This window comes from Takifugu rubripes, chromosome 1, assembly GCF_901000725.2.
Source record: "Takifugu rubripes chromosome 1, fTakRub1.2, whole genome shotgun sequence".
Taxonomy (NCBI): domain Eukaryota; kingdom Metazoa; phylum Chordata; class Actinopteri; order Tetraodontiformes; family Tetraodontidae; genus Takifugu; species Takifugu rubripes.
The window spans coordinates 19,301,598-19,317,971 of NC_042285.1; the positions used below are offsets into that span (position 1 = coordinate 19,301,598).

At 44.4% G+C, this 16,374-nt stretch overlaps 2 protein-coding genes across 3 annotated transcripts; both read left to right on the top strand.

Annotated features, from left to right (window-relative positions):
* Positions 1-338: 338 nt before the first annotated feature.
* chn1 (chimerin 1) lies at positions 339-8,685 on the top strand. The gene is made up of 7 exons (XM_003961835.3): positions 339-1,008; positions 1,954-2,038; positions 4,539-4,712; positions 5,686-5,763; positions 6,326-6,463; positions 6,657-6,762; positions 6,904-8,685. Exons 1-7 carry the CDS (start codon positions 757-759, stop codon positions 7,073-7,075), a joined length of 1,005 nt encoding a protein of 334 aa, XP_003961884.1. The 5' UTR covers positions 339-756; the 3' UTR covers positions 7,076-8,685.
* Positions 8,686-11,414: 2,729 nt separating this feature from the next.
* Positions 11,415-16,275, top strand: LOC446014 (acetylcholine receptor subunit alpha). Of its 2 annotated transcripts, none has more exons than XM_029834625.1 (9): positions 11,415-11,748; positions 12,557-12,699; positions 12,774-12,818; positions 13,208-13,317; positions 13,736-13,916; positions 14,125-14,362; positions 15,178-15,401; positions 15,558-15,794; positions 15,880-16,275. In XM_029834625.1, the coding sequence occupies exons 1-9, from the start codon at positions 11,706-11,708 to the stop codon at positions 16,006-16,008; spliced, it is 1,350 nt and encodes a 449-aa protein (XP_029690485.1). In that variant the 5' UTR covers positions 11,415-11,705; the 3' UTR covers positions 16,009-16,275. The 2 variants fall into 2 exon arrangements, with proteins under 2 accessions (XP_029690485.1, XP_003961953.2); XM_003961904.3 differs by having other exon boundaries at positions 11,416-11,748; positions 13,736-13,931.
* Positions 16,276-16,374: the final 99 nt, after the last annotated feature.

The window sequence follows — 16,374 nt, forward strand, 5'->3', positions numbered from 1 at the left end:
GTTTTGCTCATCCCAGCCATGTTGGGTTTCTGTGGCAACGTGATTTTGAAAATAGCTCCTCTCCAACGGCTCACTGCAGCTCCTGCAGACGGCGGCCCACTCTTGATGCATGACTCATTCACTGCTCATTATCGGCCCACTCTCCATCCTGCCCAGGCTTCCCCGCTTGGATATCTGATGGAGGCGATTGCGTGGGGGGTTGGGGGTGGCGGTTAAAGCCTGCATATCCGTGCCGTGATTGGCTGGTTGGGATCCATTTAATCTTCTGGGTCTGCTACAGGGCCCGCCCCCTCTGCTCCTCCCCCTCTTCCCGCCCCAGCAGCTTCACAACAGCGCGCTGTGACCGTTCCAGGGAGAATATCAGCTCTGCACAGGGAGGAGAGGATTAGTGCAAACCACTCAGCTCATCTGCATGCACGTTTCCAGAGAAGCACATGAGCACTCAGGGCTGCACCGCTTTTGTATAAAACCTGGCAGTCCCATCACACAGGCTTGACTCCATCCACTGTCACTGCTGTGAGTGGATCAACTCAGGACCACAGCTCTTCCAATTGGATTATCTTTTTTTGTGATTCACGGACTTTATAGCACACAGTTTGTTTCCAGGGACGTTGTGACAATGCAAGTAATATCTTTCGATACTGACTTGCCTTGAGCATCAAAAATCAATCCCTTATTTTTTTAGGGACTTTTAAAAAAACATTTGAAAATCAGTCAGATTTGGGAGAGCGCAGCAGAAGCAGCAGCAGCAGCGGAATGCCATCCAGAGAGTCCTACGAGGTCCACAAGGAAGAGAAGTCCCTGGTGCAAAAGGTGAAGCGCGAGGCCAATCAGGAGGACATCCTGGCAGCGGCTCTGGGGATGAGGATGGGGCCACAGAAACCACCGGCCACTTTCTGGCAACCACTCAAGCAGTTCGCCTACACTCAGCTCACCTCACTGGTCCGCAGAGCCTCCCTGAGAGAGATCGACCGGGCATCCAAACCAGAGAAAGTCCACAACTTTAAGGTAAGACATATGTCAACTTTGACTCTTCTGAGCAGCATCACCTCCAGCGCGCTGCTTTAATTTCATCATGTATAGCCCGAGGTTGGTTTCTCATGCTTCCCCCGTGGGAGCTGAAGAGGACAAGGGGGGGAGGAAGAGGAGGGCAGAGCGAGGATGAATAACAGCGCTGTTTTGGTCTGGCCAAGTGATCTTTTATCAAAAGAAAATCTGTTGGTGGTCTGTGGAGCTCATGCTGCTGGTTTAAGTGCCAGATACAGACATAATAGACTGATGGAGCGAGTGTTACCCTTCTTGGCTCATGTTGACTCTCCTGGTTTGACTGGTAAACAAGGAGGGAAGCAGGTGAAATATTAGCTTCAAGGCTGTAAAAATGCTGATGCAGACCAAAGGCTTTTTTTTTTCTTTGCTGCTTTGTTCTCCTGAATTGCTGATTTATGCTTTTAAGCAGAGTGGGAGATCACAGTTTCTGCGCTGAGCACAGCTAAGAGGCAGCATGAGAGAATTATGGAGCCTCTTCAGGCTCCGTGTACTGTCAGTGATCAGAAGAACGGAATTTTTGTTTGTGCGTGATGATAACAGAGCCACCAACTGTTATTGCCATTCTTCCGCCTGACGTAATACAGTGAAACCGGGGGGGTCTCAGCTCAGCCCGCCGCAGTGATTGGCTGAGCTGCTGTTGCCTGATGATGCCTTGATGCCTTTTGAGAAACAAGCAAAGCAGCTCTTCAATTGGACGTTCTCTCGACAAATTGTGGCTACCTGCTGTGCAGTATCAGCAACTCCACCCCACCCCCGCCACCCGCTGCTCCCACCTCGCCAGCATCATTTTTAGATTGGAAAACAATCCTCTTCCTCCCCCAGAAAATCCTCCTCCGCTGCTTCGTACAATGGCAGCGCCTGCGTCTGTCCTGAATGTATCTGTCACTGTCACACTCTGTGTTGCAGGTTCACACCTTTCGGGGGCCTCACTGGTGCGAGCACTGTGCCAGTTTCATGTGGGGACTGATGGCTCAAGGGGTCAAATGCGCAGGTGTGACTCAAACCTCCTCAGTTGCACCAACACAATCTTACGTAAACTAATTAATCACTACATACACACACTTTTTGTTGACAGTGAGTGCACGAAGTGAACAGTTGTATATATGGGTTACTGTGCATCTGGAGCTGGATTATTGAGTTTAAATCTAAAATCCCAACACTATGGATTAGCAGTTGTATAATAAAATGAACTGGGGGGCTGTCTTCGTGATGTAACACTCCCTATACATGATATAAAAAGCTTATTCTTCACCTAATTCCTTTTCTAATTGTGGATGAAAATAATGAAACCCGGATTAATTATTGACAAATCGCTGAAGACTCTTTATTTATCTGCAAATAATGGCTACACTGTTTAGTTTAGGGCTTTCTAATTTGGTGCCAACTTTACTGCTCATCCACTTCCATGATTTTATACATCCTGTTAAACACGGTTCTTCACATGAGTCGTCAGCCGTTGTTGGCACGGATGTTAAATGAATGAAGATTCCTCATTCGTTTGCTGTGTTGCTCATTCACACTGTTTCCATGGGATAAACCTTTTTCTGCTGTCTTTTCCAACGCAGCTTTTGTTAGAAGCAGCTTCATGGTGCCGTTATGTAGGCGAGTGTGTCTGTGATGTTTTATTGATAAAACAAAGTGTGTCACACAAATCGGCAGGAGCCCGGATGTTAATAATTAATGTCTTGAAATTTCAAGCCAACAACAAACCCACTGAAAGAGCCTGTTTTTGAGCCTATCTATAGACTTCCATCACTGTACAGACTTCAGTTTCTATCAAAATCTAGGGCAGCAAAGTCTCACGTGGTGCCTAAAATTTGCATACCCCCCCCTCCACACACACACACACACACACACCACCACCACCACCACCACCTCCTCAATCTTTTTCTTTTTGTATGTGTGAACTGGCTGGGTGCCAGAGAGCCAGCCTCTGCTTTTGCTTGTTGTGCCACATTTCCTCATCAGAGTAAGACACCCCCCCCACCCTCATTCCATCATGGCCGTGAAGGAAAACAAAGCTGGCACGTCTCTTTAATGAGGAGCAGAGCTCAGAGCGTGGGGAAAGAGCTCCGTTTCCACATGTTATTAAAATTCAGCGGCTTCCACCAAAAAGCTGGGTCAAGCAGCTCAACCCCGAGACTTGTGCAAAGAACTCGAAACCATTTAGGAAATACAAGTGGGTTCCAGCCTGAAAGGACTCATTTTAACTGGGAACTCTGCAGGCGCGCTTAGAAATTAGCTGAACCTTCTTAGAGTTCTTCAGCCAGCAGCATCGCTGCAGCCTCTTCTCCATAGCAACAGAGACAGAACTGACGGTGCAGTAAAGCAGCACCTCCTGTTTCCCAGTGTCCCCCGGGCCTTTGCCTCATCCTCACCCTCACCCGCCACCTGGGACCATCAATGTTTCCATGGACAGAATCTCCACAGCAGCTCCGACTGGTGACAGGCCCATCTCCATTATAGTGCTTGTCTCATATCCTTAAGAGAATCATCTCTTAAGGTAATTACATTTCTGCACCAATGCATATAAATGGGGCGTGGGGATTTCTCCAGGGAACTGTAGCCGTTTAAATATTCTTTTAAGGTCCTCAGGAACTGATGAGTCTTGGTTTGGAACCCCCCTTTCTTTTTTCTAAAATTGAAAATTAAAATCACATTCGTTCTTAGAGATTGCAATCTTACTTTTTGAATCTGAAAGCTTTTGATGCCCCCCCCCCTCCAAAAAAAATAAAAAATTCTAAACTTGGTAAGAGTGAAATAGTACATGTAAGGGTTTGAAGCGCTGGCCCATTTTAGTCTGGGAAACTAGGTCTGATGTAGCCCGCAGCGCCTCAGTGGCAGCTTCCACAGCCATTGTGTATGAGCTGGGATTTGGAAAAGATTAGAGCTGCAGCGGCGCTGACTGTCCCTCCTCCAGGCTCCGGCGTTTTCAGTCTTTCTCTAATTCCCCTCCATGATTCTTTGTTACAAAGAAAAGCTTCCGTTTCTCCCAGCGTCTGCCCTCCGCGGGCTCCTCCGTCCCCAGAAAGGTGAACGATTCCACTCTGACCGCAGATGAAAAACAATCTGGGGTACTTAAACTGACATGATGACTAATATCCCATTAACACTCGGTGAAAACAGCACACATGACAGAAAATCTCCATCTAAATGAGGATTTCCTTCTCCCCATATTTACTGTCATACCACATGCCTCATGGATTAATATGGTAGATTACAAATTTTAATTAATAAATGGCCATCTGGAGGTGACTCTGGATCTATCTGGTGACTCAAGGTCGATCCAATGTCAGGCGTAGCAGAGAGGGAGGGGGCTTTACTGCCGTCTTATAACATTTAGAGAGCAAATATTGATCGAGGAAATTAACACTGTTTTCACTTTAAATCACGCATTAGACCAGCCGTCCAAATCCAAATGAATGTGAAGCTAAGAGCAAATTCTAAACGACCCTGTTTGACATCCGACCCTGCTGTGTGCCTGTCTGCAGACTGTGGGATGAATGTCCACAAAGAGTGCTCCTCTCTGGTGGCCAATGACTGTAAACCCAACCTGAGGCACATCCGTAAAATCTACAGCTGTGACCTGACGACCCTGGTGAACGCCTACAACACGGCACGGCCCATGGTGGTGGACATGTGCATACGGGAGATCGAGTCAAGAGGTCACAGAGTGTGTGTGTGTGTGTGTGTGTGTGTGTGTGTGTGTGTGTGTGTGTGGTGTGTTTAAATCAGGAAAGACATCCCAGGATTGTAAATGGGGCAAATGCTGCTGTGAAAACCCACAAAGCTAATAATTACATGTTGTGAGAGACAGAATATATTTTTTGAGATTACCTCCCTGCTGCTATGTCATATTTGTGGCGCATTGTTTTTATATTTATATCACAGTGTTTAATTAATTATGTCTTCTGAGCAGGTCCATATCTAGTTTGAGTGATACAAACTTTAAATTTAAGCAATTAAAATAATTGGTTAGGTTTTGTTTTAAATAAGACTTAGTAAGGGTGAATTTAATCACACTTGTCATGAATCGATAAATGTGGCAGAGATTTTCCCATCATTGCTGTAATTCCAAGAAAATTATGAATGGTATAAAATAACTTGGATAGCAATAAAGCACCAGAATAAATTTTGTTTCAATAATGCTCCCAGATTTGCTGCTTGTTGATCAGATCACAGCAGTGTTAGTTGAGGCGCGAAACGTCTCATAATGCCACTAATCAGCGGATTTCTTTTGTGGGGAACGTCTGAGAAGAGCGATGAGTGTGTTATCGACTGTAATCGCATAATGAAGAACACATTACTCTGTTTCCTGACTCCTTTTTAAACTGCATTTCAGTTCAATCAGTCAGGTTTGAGCAGAGCTCCGCGCCTCCCCATTGTCTGCCCTCTAATACATGTCGGGCAGCTAAATTTGATTTATGTCTCTATGATTTTGCTCACTGGTGCTGAAACCCATTTGCGTCGGCCTGTGTTGTTCTGTTGTTTGACATTGTGGACACTTTGTCCTCAATGCTTCTGCATATTTAATCCTGCTTAATGTCATTTTCTAAATTACCCCGAGTGATGGATGGGTGGATGTTTTCACTGCAATCGTCAGAGTCTGAAAGTTTGTTTGCCTGGTCGTTCCTGCAGGGCTCAGGTCTGAGGGTCTCTACAGAGTGTCTGGCTTCAGCGACTCTGTGGAAGAAGTGAAGTTGGCATTTGACAAAGGTTGGTGTTCCTTCGCTCCTGCACATGGAAACGTATCATAGATTTCTGTCTGCTCACGTTAAAATGAATGACGTTAGGTGCTTTCCTGTGTTTACAGGAGGCACAGAGGACATCTCAGATTAATGAGAAACTGACACATTTGTGAGGGAATAGTCTATTTAAGAGCGTAAACGTCATGGTGGCATGCCTCTCGTGTAGCATGGACATACGTAGGACCTCCAGGGATACGACCCATGGAAATGTTCTTTGAATAACTGAGAATGAGACTGACTCGATTCAATGTGCCCGTTAACTGAGAGCCCTTATCAGCGGGCCGTAGTCTTAGACAGATTGTCATGGGGGAGTTCATCCATGACAGATTGTCATTCCAACTCACAGCACTGCGATGTTCACCCTGCCTGCACAAGTAGGCCATGGAGGCACTAGAAAGCAGGCGTGGCAGAGAGAAAAGTCAGGATGAAAGCAGCGCTTTATTTTAAACCGACCGGCTTTTCAAAAAATTCTTCGAGCGCCGGCATCAGCTGAAATCTGCACCTCTTTTTCCATCGCTCCATCCTCACAGACGGTGAGAAGACAGACATCTCGGGGAAGGCCTATGAAGACATCAATATCATTACGGGCGCGCTCAAACTCTACCTGAGGGATTTGCCCGTTCCCATCATCTCATACGACGCTTACCCGAGGTTCATCGAGGCTGCAAGTAAGTCACACGGATCAGCAAGAAATGGACCGTTTCGGGTTCAGATCTGTTGGAATGGAAGGGGTCGTTTGGAAATTGCCAGCATCACGTGTGGGCCACAGCATCATCGCACTTCAAACAGAGGACATGATATTTTATTTCGACGTTCTAAGAGTGTCTTCTAACAGCAGCTATTCTGTCTGTGTCCACTCAGAACTCACAGATCCGGAGAAGAAGCTCGAAGCTTTCCGAGAATCTCTGGCTCTGCTGCCGCCATCACACAGTGAAACCTTGAAGTACCTCATGGCGCACCTGAAGAGGTGAGTGCTGCCCTCACCCCGGAGCTTCCTCGTCTGGGGGAAATGGTTTCAACAGGGCCTTTTGGAACGGTGGTGTAAGTAGTAATTGGACTGTAAGTTCATCTGTTTATTTAGAGAATTTGCTTCTATCTCGAACTGCAGGGTGGCGGAGAATGAAAAATTCAACCTGATGAACGCGGAGAACCTCGCCATCGTCTTTGGACCCACCCTCATGCGGGCCCCAAACATGGACGCCGCCACAGCCCTCAATGACATCCGGTACCAGAGACAGGTGGTGGAGGTGCTGATCAAAAACGAAGACGTGCTCTTCTGAACGGACACCAGGACTCTTATGGAACAGAACCATCAGGACCCATCAGGCTCTTTTTATGTGAACACTTGATAGGCTGGTTTTTTTTAGCTCGGTTGATACATTTTGTAGGTGAAAAAACGTCCCCAGTGGACTAGCCCGATCTAACTTCTGTCCTGTTTTTGGCGCGGACAGTGAACTCATCTCCCCATTTTTGTCGGGGGATTTTCGGAAGGGGTCGGACCAGCATGCGCTGTGCGAGGTCTTTGTTTCTTGTGTAGTTGTAACCCAGCATGTGTTAATATCGTGTAGCACTGTGATTTTTTTCTTTTGTTTTCCTGTGCTAGTTATTGTTCACATCCTCAGCTGCCTGCTGCACATGTCTTTTTATCTGTGAAACTGTATAAAAGCTACTGATTTTTTTTTTCTGGGCTGATTTTTATGATAGTGAATGTTTTTCTTTTTTACCTCTTTGGATCTTTTTCTGTAACTTGAAATAGTTGAGCTCCTCATTCCAGTAAAGGCATACGCGTCGTGCATTTGCCTGCTCTCATTTCCCGTATGTTAGCAATAATAGCATCATCTCAAATTTGATTTCAGATTTGATTTGAAAGTTTTTGTTTACAAACATGTGCATGATCGGCTTAATTTATTAAAGGCTGTAATGAAAAGTGAAGCATTTATTGAGCCAGTTCCACGTGAAGAGCATGTTTCATTCTGTGTCACGCTTACACTTTATTTTCAGTAAAACATACAAATTATAAAAGAAATAATTTTCACTGTTGATCTCATCAAGCCTCTGACTGACTCCTTTGATGTTTTCATTCAAATTCATTTATATTGACTTTTATTTAATTGAAGATAATTAATAGGTGAACGAAAGATATCCATATTAAGATCCACTTTAAGGAGATTTGAAAAATATTGTGTTTTACGCCTAATAATTACCACAACTCGAATCTTTTTGAATGCGCCTCATCTTTTGATCCTTCGTCCTCCTCAAGAGACAACTGTACAAGTTGTGTAGGGAGTTTTCACCCAGGGTTCATTGTTCATCGGATTTGATGGTCTTCCTCAAAGCCTGCTTATTTTGGATTTTAATCTAATTGATCTTTTCATTCCAACAGAGCTGCTGCCAAACTGTGAATCACATATAGTCCAGAATTATTATCCATTTTGTTTTCTTGTCTGATTTTTTATTTATTTGAAAAACTGTTTGTTGATCAGTTGTTCAAATACTTTACATCCCCTAAAAATGGAGGTGCTTTAAATAGATCATCTGCAATACCTGAACGGTGTCCAGATCATTGACATTGACAAATATCTATTCCTAAACAATGTGAACAACATCGTGTTGCTTTGATTCAGATGTCTACAAACTTCAGATATTTCAAGTGTTTGTCTGTAAATATCTTATAGGCCTAAAAAATAGCAGCTTTAGCTAATTTAAACTGGTCCCATTTTCATTTTTTGCCTCATGTAGCAGACAATTTGCAACAATTTAATAGACTTTTAGCTGTCTACATTTCCTCCTTATTTGTTTTCACTTTCTTTACATAGAAACACTTTTGTAAGATGTCTGATCATGTGACAAGTTTGTTGTCCACAAGCAATAAAAACTCATAGTACCGCGAGTCCGATCATCAATAACTGTCCAAGAGACAGATATGGCCCCAAATGTCTTAGCATTCAAATGAATTCAAAATTGACTGATCGTCACTGTTGGTTCTGTATGGCAGCCCTGCGATGAGCTGGTGACTGGGTCAGGGTGCACCCCACCTCTCGCCTGAAGGCAGCTGGGACAGGCTCCAGCTTCCTCGTGACCCTGTTCAGACAACAGTGTTAGAAGATGGGTGAAATATAACTATTTAGCACATATCTTTTGTTGGAAGCACACACTAACACCATCAGAGTGTAAATCTCATCCATACATTTATTTTTTTTAAATGCTGCAAAAATAAGTACACCATAAATACATATATTACAATGTTTGAAGCAGCTAAAGGGCTTAAAGTGGATGACATATTGTGGTTCATGGCAGATTGTCATTCCAACTCACAGCACTGCGATGTTCACCTTCGTCTTCAAGATGAGCCTGGAAGACATGACAGGGTCTCCATCTTTGCTGTCCTTTAAAGTGACAAGTCCTGCCCGAAAGCCTCATGTCATGTAACTTCCCACAAGCCCCTGTAACAGCCCGTCAGCCGCGCTAATTAAAAGTAAGCGTCAAACCAAATATACATCACCTACGGCAAAATGCTGCCTTAATTACTACATATATGTGCAAACAATTAATGGATTCACCCACGAGAACCAGCTGTGCACGGCCGCTAGCACCTTTGTCACATGACTGCTGTTGATTTCTCTGAGCCTGTCAATGGATTCACATCTACATTTGACCTTTGAGGTTAAAGCATTTGCTTGTTTCGTATTTAAAACAAACAAACAACCCAACGATTCTCCTCCGCTCCATTTCCTCCCACCTCCAGTTTCCGCTGCTTCCCACTCAAAATTTCCATAAAGTGACTGAGAAGCAATCGCCGGCTGACATTTAATCGCTCGGGTGTCGTGACCCTCTCAGTTAATGTAAGCCAAATTCAGTCTGGTGATTGTGCGACAAAATTGGATTTTCATCCAAGCGTTTAGCCTCCCTCGCCGTTATCGGCCATTTTAAATATATCGCACCTTCATCTGGGACGAGCGTCGACTGTGAGAGGAGGTAAAGCACGCTAATAAAGCTATTAAGCTCTCCATCTCCGACAGATGCTGGGAGACAACGGTGGTGAGGGGCGTCTGTAGATGCAGCGACTGTGTGGGGGGAGCGCTGCTTTCCCAGTGATGGGGCTGGATTTGAGAGGCTGTGATCCATGAGATGACTGACCTTTCTCTGTTTACTGCTCCTGCAATCAGCTGACCTGAATACGTCTGCAAAGTTCAAAAATAAATTCCGATGTGCTGTGAGTCCATAACACTGCCTCTAGTTAATTATCATGTGAGGAAAAAAGATTCCAAGAATAATTTGGCGGTACTTTTTAAAACAATTATATCCAGGAAGGTTTCAGAAACAGAATATTCTGGGAATAGTGATCTTGTAAATATCAAAATCATAATCTTTTCAATAAAAACTCTAATGCTCTTCTTCATCTTTGAGGCGTAAACAGCCAGTCTGCAGTTGGGTTATTATCCCCCTGCAGATATCACATGAATGATTTCTTTCAGATCCAGTGAACATTTAATCATTTATAGAACAGCACGTTGTGCTCTCGAGACTAGGATGTTGGTGTGAGGGCCCCAGTCAGCCAAAACTGGATGGCTGAGCACAAACAATGTTGGTTTGTCGGCTTTACATGACAGAATTAAAGATGTTGCCCCCAAGCGGTGTAAACTCAGGTGTTTGGGGTGATTGGAAAACAAGCGGGTGGGTTGCGACCGACCTTCTTTTAATGCTGGCATTGCCAAAATGGTCATTTGTCCCTAATTGAGATGAATGGGGCATGTGGTTGACTGACTGGTTGATTGAACCGACTGTGGATGTGAGGAAATTGAGCTGCCTGACCCGTCACAGCCCTGACAGGGTGGGCGGCTGCACAGAGACAAAGCTACACCTGCAAAACAAAGGGCTGATCCCACAGAGGACATGATATTTTAAAAAGAAAGTGGCACATGATGCATTTATCTCTGGATAAAATAAATGCTTATCACCCAAAATTAGCATGCGAATGGATATTTACTTAAAATTACAAAGCTATAACGCTCTCCAGACATCGGACTGTGTTACAAAACAAAACAGCCTGCATGGATATACTAAACAAGACGCATGAGCTCGGGGGAACACGTGCACTTATGAAGGGAAACATCCAGAGATCCATGTTGTGCTAACCAACACCAGTGAAACCTGTCCCAGCCATCACAGCATGAAGGGCAAGTGAACAGCCCAGACAGGTCAACAGTTCACCAGAGACACACACACACACGCACACACACACACACGCGCACACACACACACACACACACGGCTGACAGTCTGCACATGATCACACAGAATAACCTCAGGCAGGGAATCAAACTTGAAACTGTCTTGCTCTGAGGCAACAGCCCAGTAAAAAGAGTAGATGAACATTCCCTCCAGTTCAGAGATTAAATAGAGCTTCAATAAAGCCGTCATGAAGAAGAAAAACAAGGGTGCTGTTAACCAAGCATGTTAAACAAGAGGGGACACTTAATAAAACTGGGGCTTGATGAAGGAAAATAGTATCTCAGCGTGTGAATAAGGTCCTTTAGTAAATAAGGAAGCAAACATGAGCTCTGTCAGTGTGGTGTAGATTAGTTTAGCTGCAGACAGACTTAGAGCAGCCAGCATGTGTCGCGCCTCTGCACTCTGAGTCGTGTGTGGCCGAGTACACGCTGGGATATTTCAGTGGTGGATTACTCTGGCATGTTGATCTTATAACAGATGACAAAAATGTCACCCTCTCAAATGACACGCATTGGCAGCCTGTCATTCACATCCGCTGTCAACAAGGTTGCCAGTTGAGCGCTCGGAGGTTGTGCGAGAAGCCATTTGCGAGTGGCTAAAGAATGTTTTAGGTGGGTGAAACCTTCCTCATTCTCAGGTGGTCAGCTTGTTTCTGGATGCCAGGGCTTATCGGCAAGAATGAACACAGCACTTTTCAGTTTTCATCTCATTCTTCTCGCAGGTAAGAAGTGGAGCACATGTTGGTGAACGTTGAGATTTTAAGTTTCTTTTGTCACCAAAGAAAAAACGCAGTTGGAGCCGATGACTCCTGTCTGCACTGACCACGCTGAGTGAAAGGGGTCATGTAAGCTGATGTTGCTCAAAACTAATGAGGAAATTTCAGTTAAACACAGGATTTGTGATTGACAAGGGCACATGTACTGTTTTCACTTTGCTGAACAGCCTTTTTGTCTGTCTGTCAGCGCACCGAGTCACCTGAATAATGATGTTCAGGAGCATTCATTAGCATGCCCGGCTCTGTGTGTCGAAAACCATTCAACCAGGAAAAAAACACGGTGTTCCAAAACAACCTTCACTTCAAGGTCAGCTGTAAAATGAAAGAGGATCCTGTTCTGGCTGGTGGGGTTGTGTGTAACGGAAAGGCAACATCTCTATTGACGACCTTGCAGGAGCGCCGCCACATGTTTGAAGGCACCATTTATTTCCTGAAAAATAAAAAGCAACCCGGTGTGGAGATATCATTCGAGAATATTTGGAATGTAATTTCCTCACGGAGCAGAAGAACTGTCACAGGTTTATTTGTATTTACTGCATATATACTGTATGTATAACAGTATATCAAAACAGAATTTAAACCAAACACAACTGTTTTCTCCAGAACATCACAGAACCCGTCGCTTCTATTTTCATAACAATAATCACATCCAGAATTTAGATTTAAGGAGACAATCCTTGTTTTTTTTATGCACGTAGAAATTTAAGGTATTGACGGTGTGGTGATGAAAACGGCGTTCTGTGTGTGATCTCAGGCGGCGCCTGGGCCTCGAAGGATGAAACTCGTCTGGTCAAAACCCTCTTCACTGGCTACAACAAGGTGGTTCGTCCAGTTACACACTTCAAGGACCCGGTGGTGGTTACTGTGGGCCTGCAGCTCATCCAGCTCATCAACGTGGTGAGGAACCGCGCCACCATCTTCTCTGTTCACCCTCGGTGCTGCCAGATGAGCTCATTTCTTTGCATTTTCAGGACGAGGTTAACCAGATCGTCAGCAGCAACGTGAGACTCAAGCAGGTCTGATACTGTTGTTTTGTCTCCTGGTGCTATGGGATAAATAGGTCAGCACCTCATGTAATGTTGGAATTGTATTATTTATATTTGTTCTATTATTGAAGTATTACTAAAGTGTTAGAAACAAGTTCTTCCTCAAGTTAATAGATGAACTAACCTAAGGGAGGAAGGAAATGCTGCAAAATTATTCATTACTGACAGATAAAATCACATTTACTGTCCATGTCCAGACAAAAACAGCTGATTTGTATTTTTTTAAATATATTTTTGTTCTCCTTATTTTTTTATGGAAAGAGATTAAAGGACGACACATCAGTAAATTTCCATGTTAAATAGGCTTTGGGCCATATAAAATTGACTCTATACAATCCTCGTCTGCTTGTGTTCTACAGCAATGGAAAGATGTGAACCTGCAGTGGAACCCAGATGATTACGGTGGCATTAAAAAGATCAGAGTTCCTTCTACTGACATTTGGAGGCCTGATCTAGTTCTCTACAACAAGTACGTTATGTATTCCATGTATGGAGCTGCTCCATTTTCACCTCTTCACCTGCCCGAACGCATCTAGCCATCCAGAACCAGCCACACCTGTATGTGATGGTGTGAAACAGACTTCCCTGCACCTCAGCGTGCCGAGTGTGAAGGCTCAGGTTTCATTAGGCTAAATCGGGGCTGTGTATTGCGGCTCCCTCCCCCACCACATGCTGCATCTGACACTGCTGTTTTTCCCTGACGACCAGCTCTGCTGCCGCAACAACCTGCGCCGAGCTGATCCCTGGTTGGCTGGCCTGGCCTGGGCTGGCCTGGCCTGGCCTGGCCGGCAGAGCCGCTGACCCATCCTGGGGCATCGATGTCCCCCTGAATTGATCTGTACCTTCTCATACCCTGATACTGATGCCGTGTCTCTCTGAATCCACAGTGCCGATGGTGACTTTGCCATCGTCCATGAGACCAAAGTGCTGCTGGAGCACACGGGCATGATCACCTGGAACCCTCCTGCCATCTTCAAAAGCTACTGTGAAATCATTGTACTGCACTTCCCTTTTGACCTCCAAAATTGCAGTATGAAGCTGGGAACCTGGACCTACGACGGAAACCTGGTCGTTGTCAATCCAGTAATGAAACTTGGCCCATTTAAAAAAAAAATTTTTTGGCACTTGTTTAACTGGCTGACTAATTTGGGTGGCTATGAGTTACCAGTGTTGTGTTGATTATGAAAGCTAACCCCTTATTAGCATCTGACAGAAAACCTGAAACCTGATTTTATTAAACAGGATAATCACACTGATTATTGCGTGTGCCCACTAGGACAGCGATCGCCCTGATCTGAGTAACTTCATGGAAAGTGGAGAATGGGTGATGAAGGACTTTCGTGGATGGAAGCACTGGGTGTACTATGCCTGCTGCCCAGACACCCCTTACCTGGACATCACCTACCACTTCCTCATGCTGCGGCTGCCACTGTACTTCATCGTCAACGTCATCATCCCCTGTATGCTCTTCTCCTTCCTCACGGGCCTCGTCTTCTACCTCCCCACTGATTCTGGTATGTTCCTGCACATTCTCACATTCATGAATGAGCCAACAATACCCAGACACTTAGCTGATGTTTATTTATATATATAATTTAAGTAAAATAAATATCATCATGATATGGTGTGCTTAATTAGATTTTTTTTTCACTCAGTTAAAATTTGCCATTTAAAAAAAATTCAAGGATGATCCCCGAATTTTTTTGCTTTTATTAGAGGATTAAATGCAGGTTTGTGCAACAATTTGGTGTTTTTGACTCCGGTAGCTTGACTCGAGTCTGCAGCGGCTGCTACAGGATGTGTGCGGCATGTGTGCACATCTGGCTGTGCTCCTGGTGTGTAGGTCTGCCTCATTACCCAGGGTCCCTCTGTGCTGTCATGTCTGAAAGCGAGCCTCCGCTTTAATGTATAATACATCACTTGATTCCAGTTTCTGATATGGATGTTGACAGCAGAGTGTGAGAGAGAAAATGGTGCCAAAGAGATGCTGTCTCTGGGAAAACGCGACCGAGCAACAAAAATATGCCTTGCCTCGCCCTCTATTAAATCTGTGGTTTTCGGGGTTTTATTTATCATTTTTGCCTTTTGAAACTGTCTGATTCCTCTGCACAGTTGAGCCAAGCAGATATGTAATTAATGCCTTAAAAATGTGTTTATTGTGTTAAACATAAGCATAATCTTCATAACAGAAAATAACAAAACTCAAGTCTTAAATCACCTTATAGTGGCCTTAAAGGGTCTTTATTTTGGGGACATCCCAAAATGAACACACCCTGGGTCGGACATTTCGAGCGACTGAGCATAAAGATGGTCCTTTCTGTTCTACCAGGGGAGAAGATGACTCTCAGCATCTCTGTGCTGCTGTCTCTGACCGTGTTCCTGCTGGTCATCGTGGAGCTCATCCCCTCGACCTCCAGCGCGGTGCCTCTCATCGGGAAGTACATGCTGTTCACCATGGTGTTCGTCATCGCCTCCATCATCATCACCGTCATCGTCATCAACACCCACCATCGCTCTCCCAGCACTCACACAATGCCTGACTGGGTCCGCACGGTCAGTAGAAATATTCTGACTCTAGGTCTGATTGACTGGAGCAGGACTTCTGCACGACCACGAACAGATCATTTTTGCCTTTGCGTTATGCTGCCATCTAGTGTTTATGTGCCTCTATGAACCTACATTCACAGCGCGTCACTGTTTTTATGACAGGTTTTTATAGAGACCATCCCCAACATCATGTTCTTTTCCACGATGAAGCGCCCCGGGAAGGAAAAGCAGAATAAAAGCATCCAACCTGCTGATTTCGACATCTCTGAAATCTCAGGCAATCAGGCGACAGCTGTCCCCTACCAGACCAGCCTAACCAAAAATCCTGACGTCCGCAGCGCCATCGAGGGAGTCAAATACATTGCAGAAACCATGAAATCAGATGAGGAGTCTAACAATGTAATTTTAAAAATAACAACAACTGTTATATTAGTTTAATAATCTTGCTTTTGTGTGAGTCACATGTCTGTCGTTCTCTACTCAGGCTGCTGAAGAGTGGAAGTTTGTGGCCATGGTGCTGGACCACATTCTGCTGTGCGTGTTCATGGCTGTGTGTCTCATTGGAACACTGGGTGTGTTTGCAGGTCGGCTCATTGAGCTGAGCATGCTGTGAAACCCTGGTCTGAGGTCAAAAAAGACTGTTACTGTGAAATATGCTGTTTTCAAACAAACACTTTATATCTTCATCTTTCTTGTTTGCAAGGTCCAAGGAGTTGGTTTTTTTTATTATTATTTTCATTTATACATATGCTTATCAGGAGTGAACTTACATTGTGCATTTATTTAAAAAAAACAATATAAAGGAAGATTGTATGTCTATTGTATACTTTAGGGAACAAATAAATAAACAAGTTGAAGTTTGAAACCTCTTATAAAAAAATGCTCCTATGGAAATCCTATTTATACTAACTCTCTGAATATAAATTCTAAAAGAATACTAACAAATTGCCAGATTTTTTTTAGTAAATTAATGCCAAAA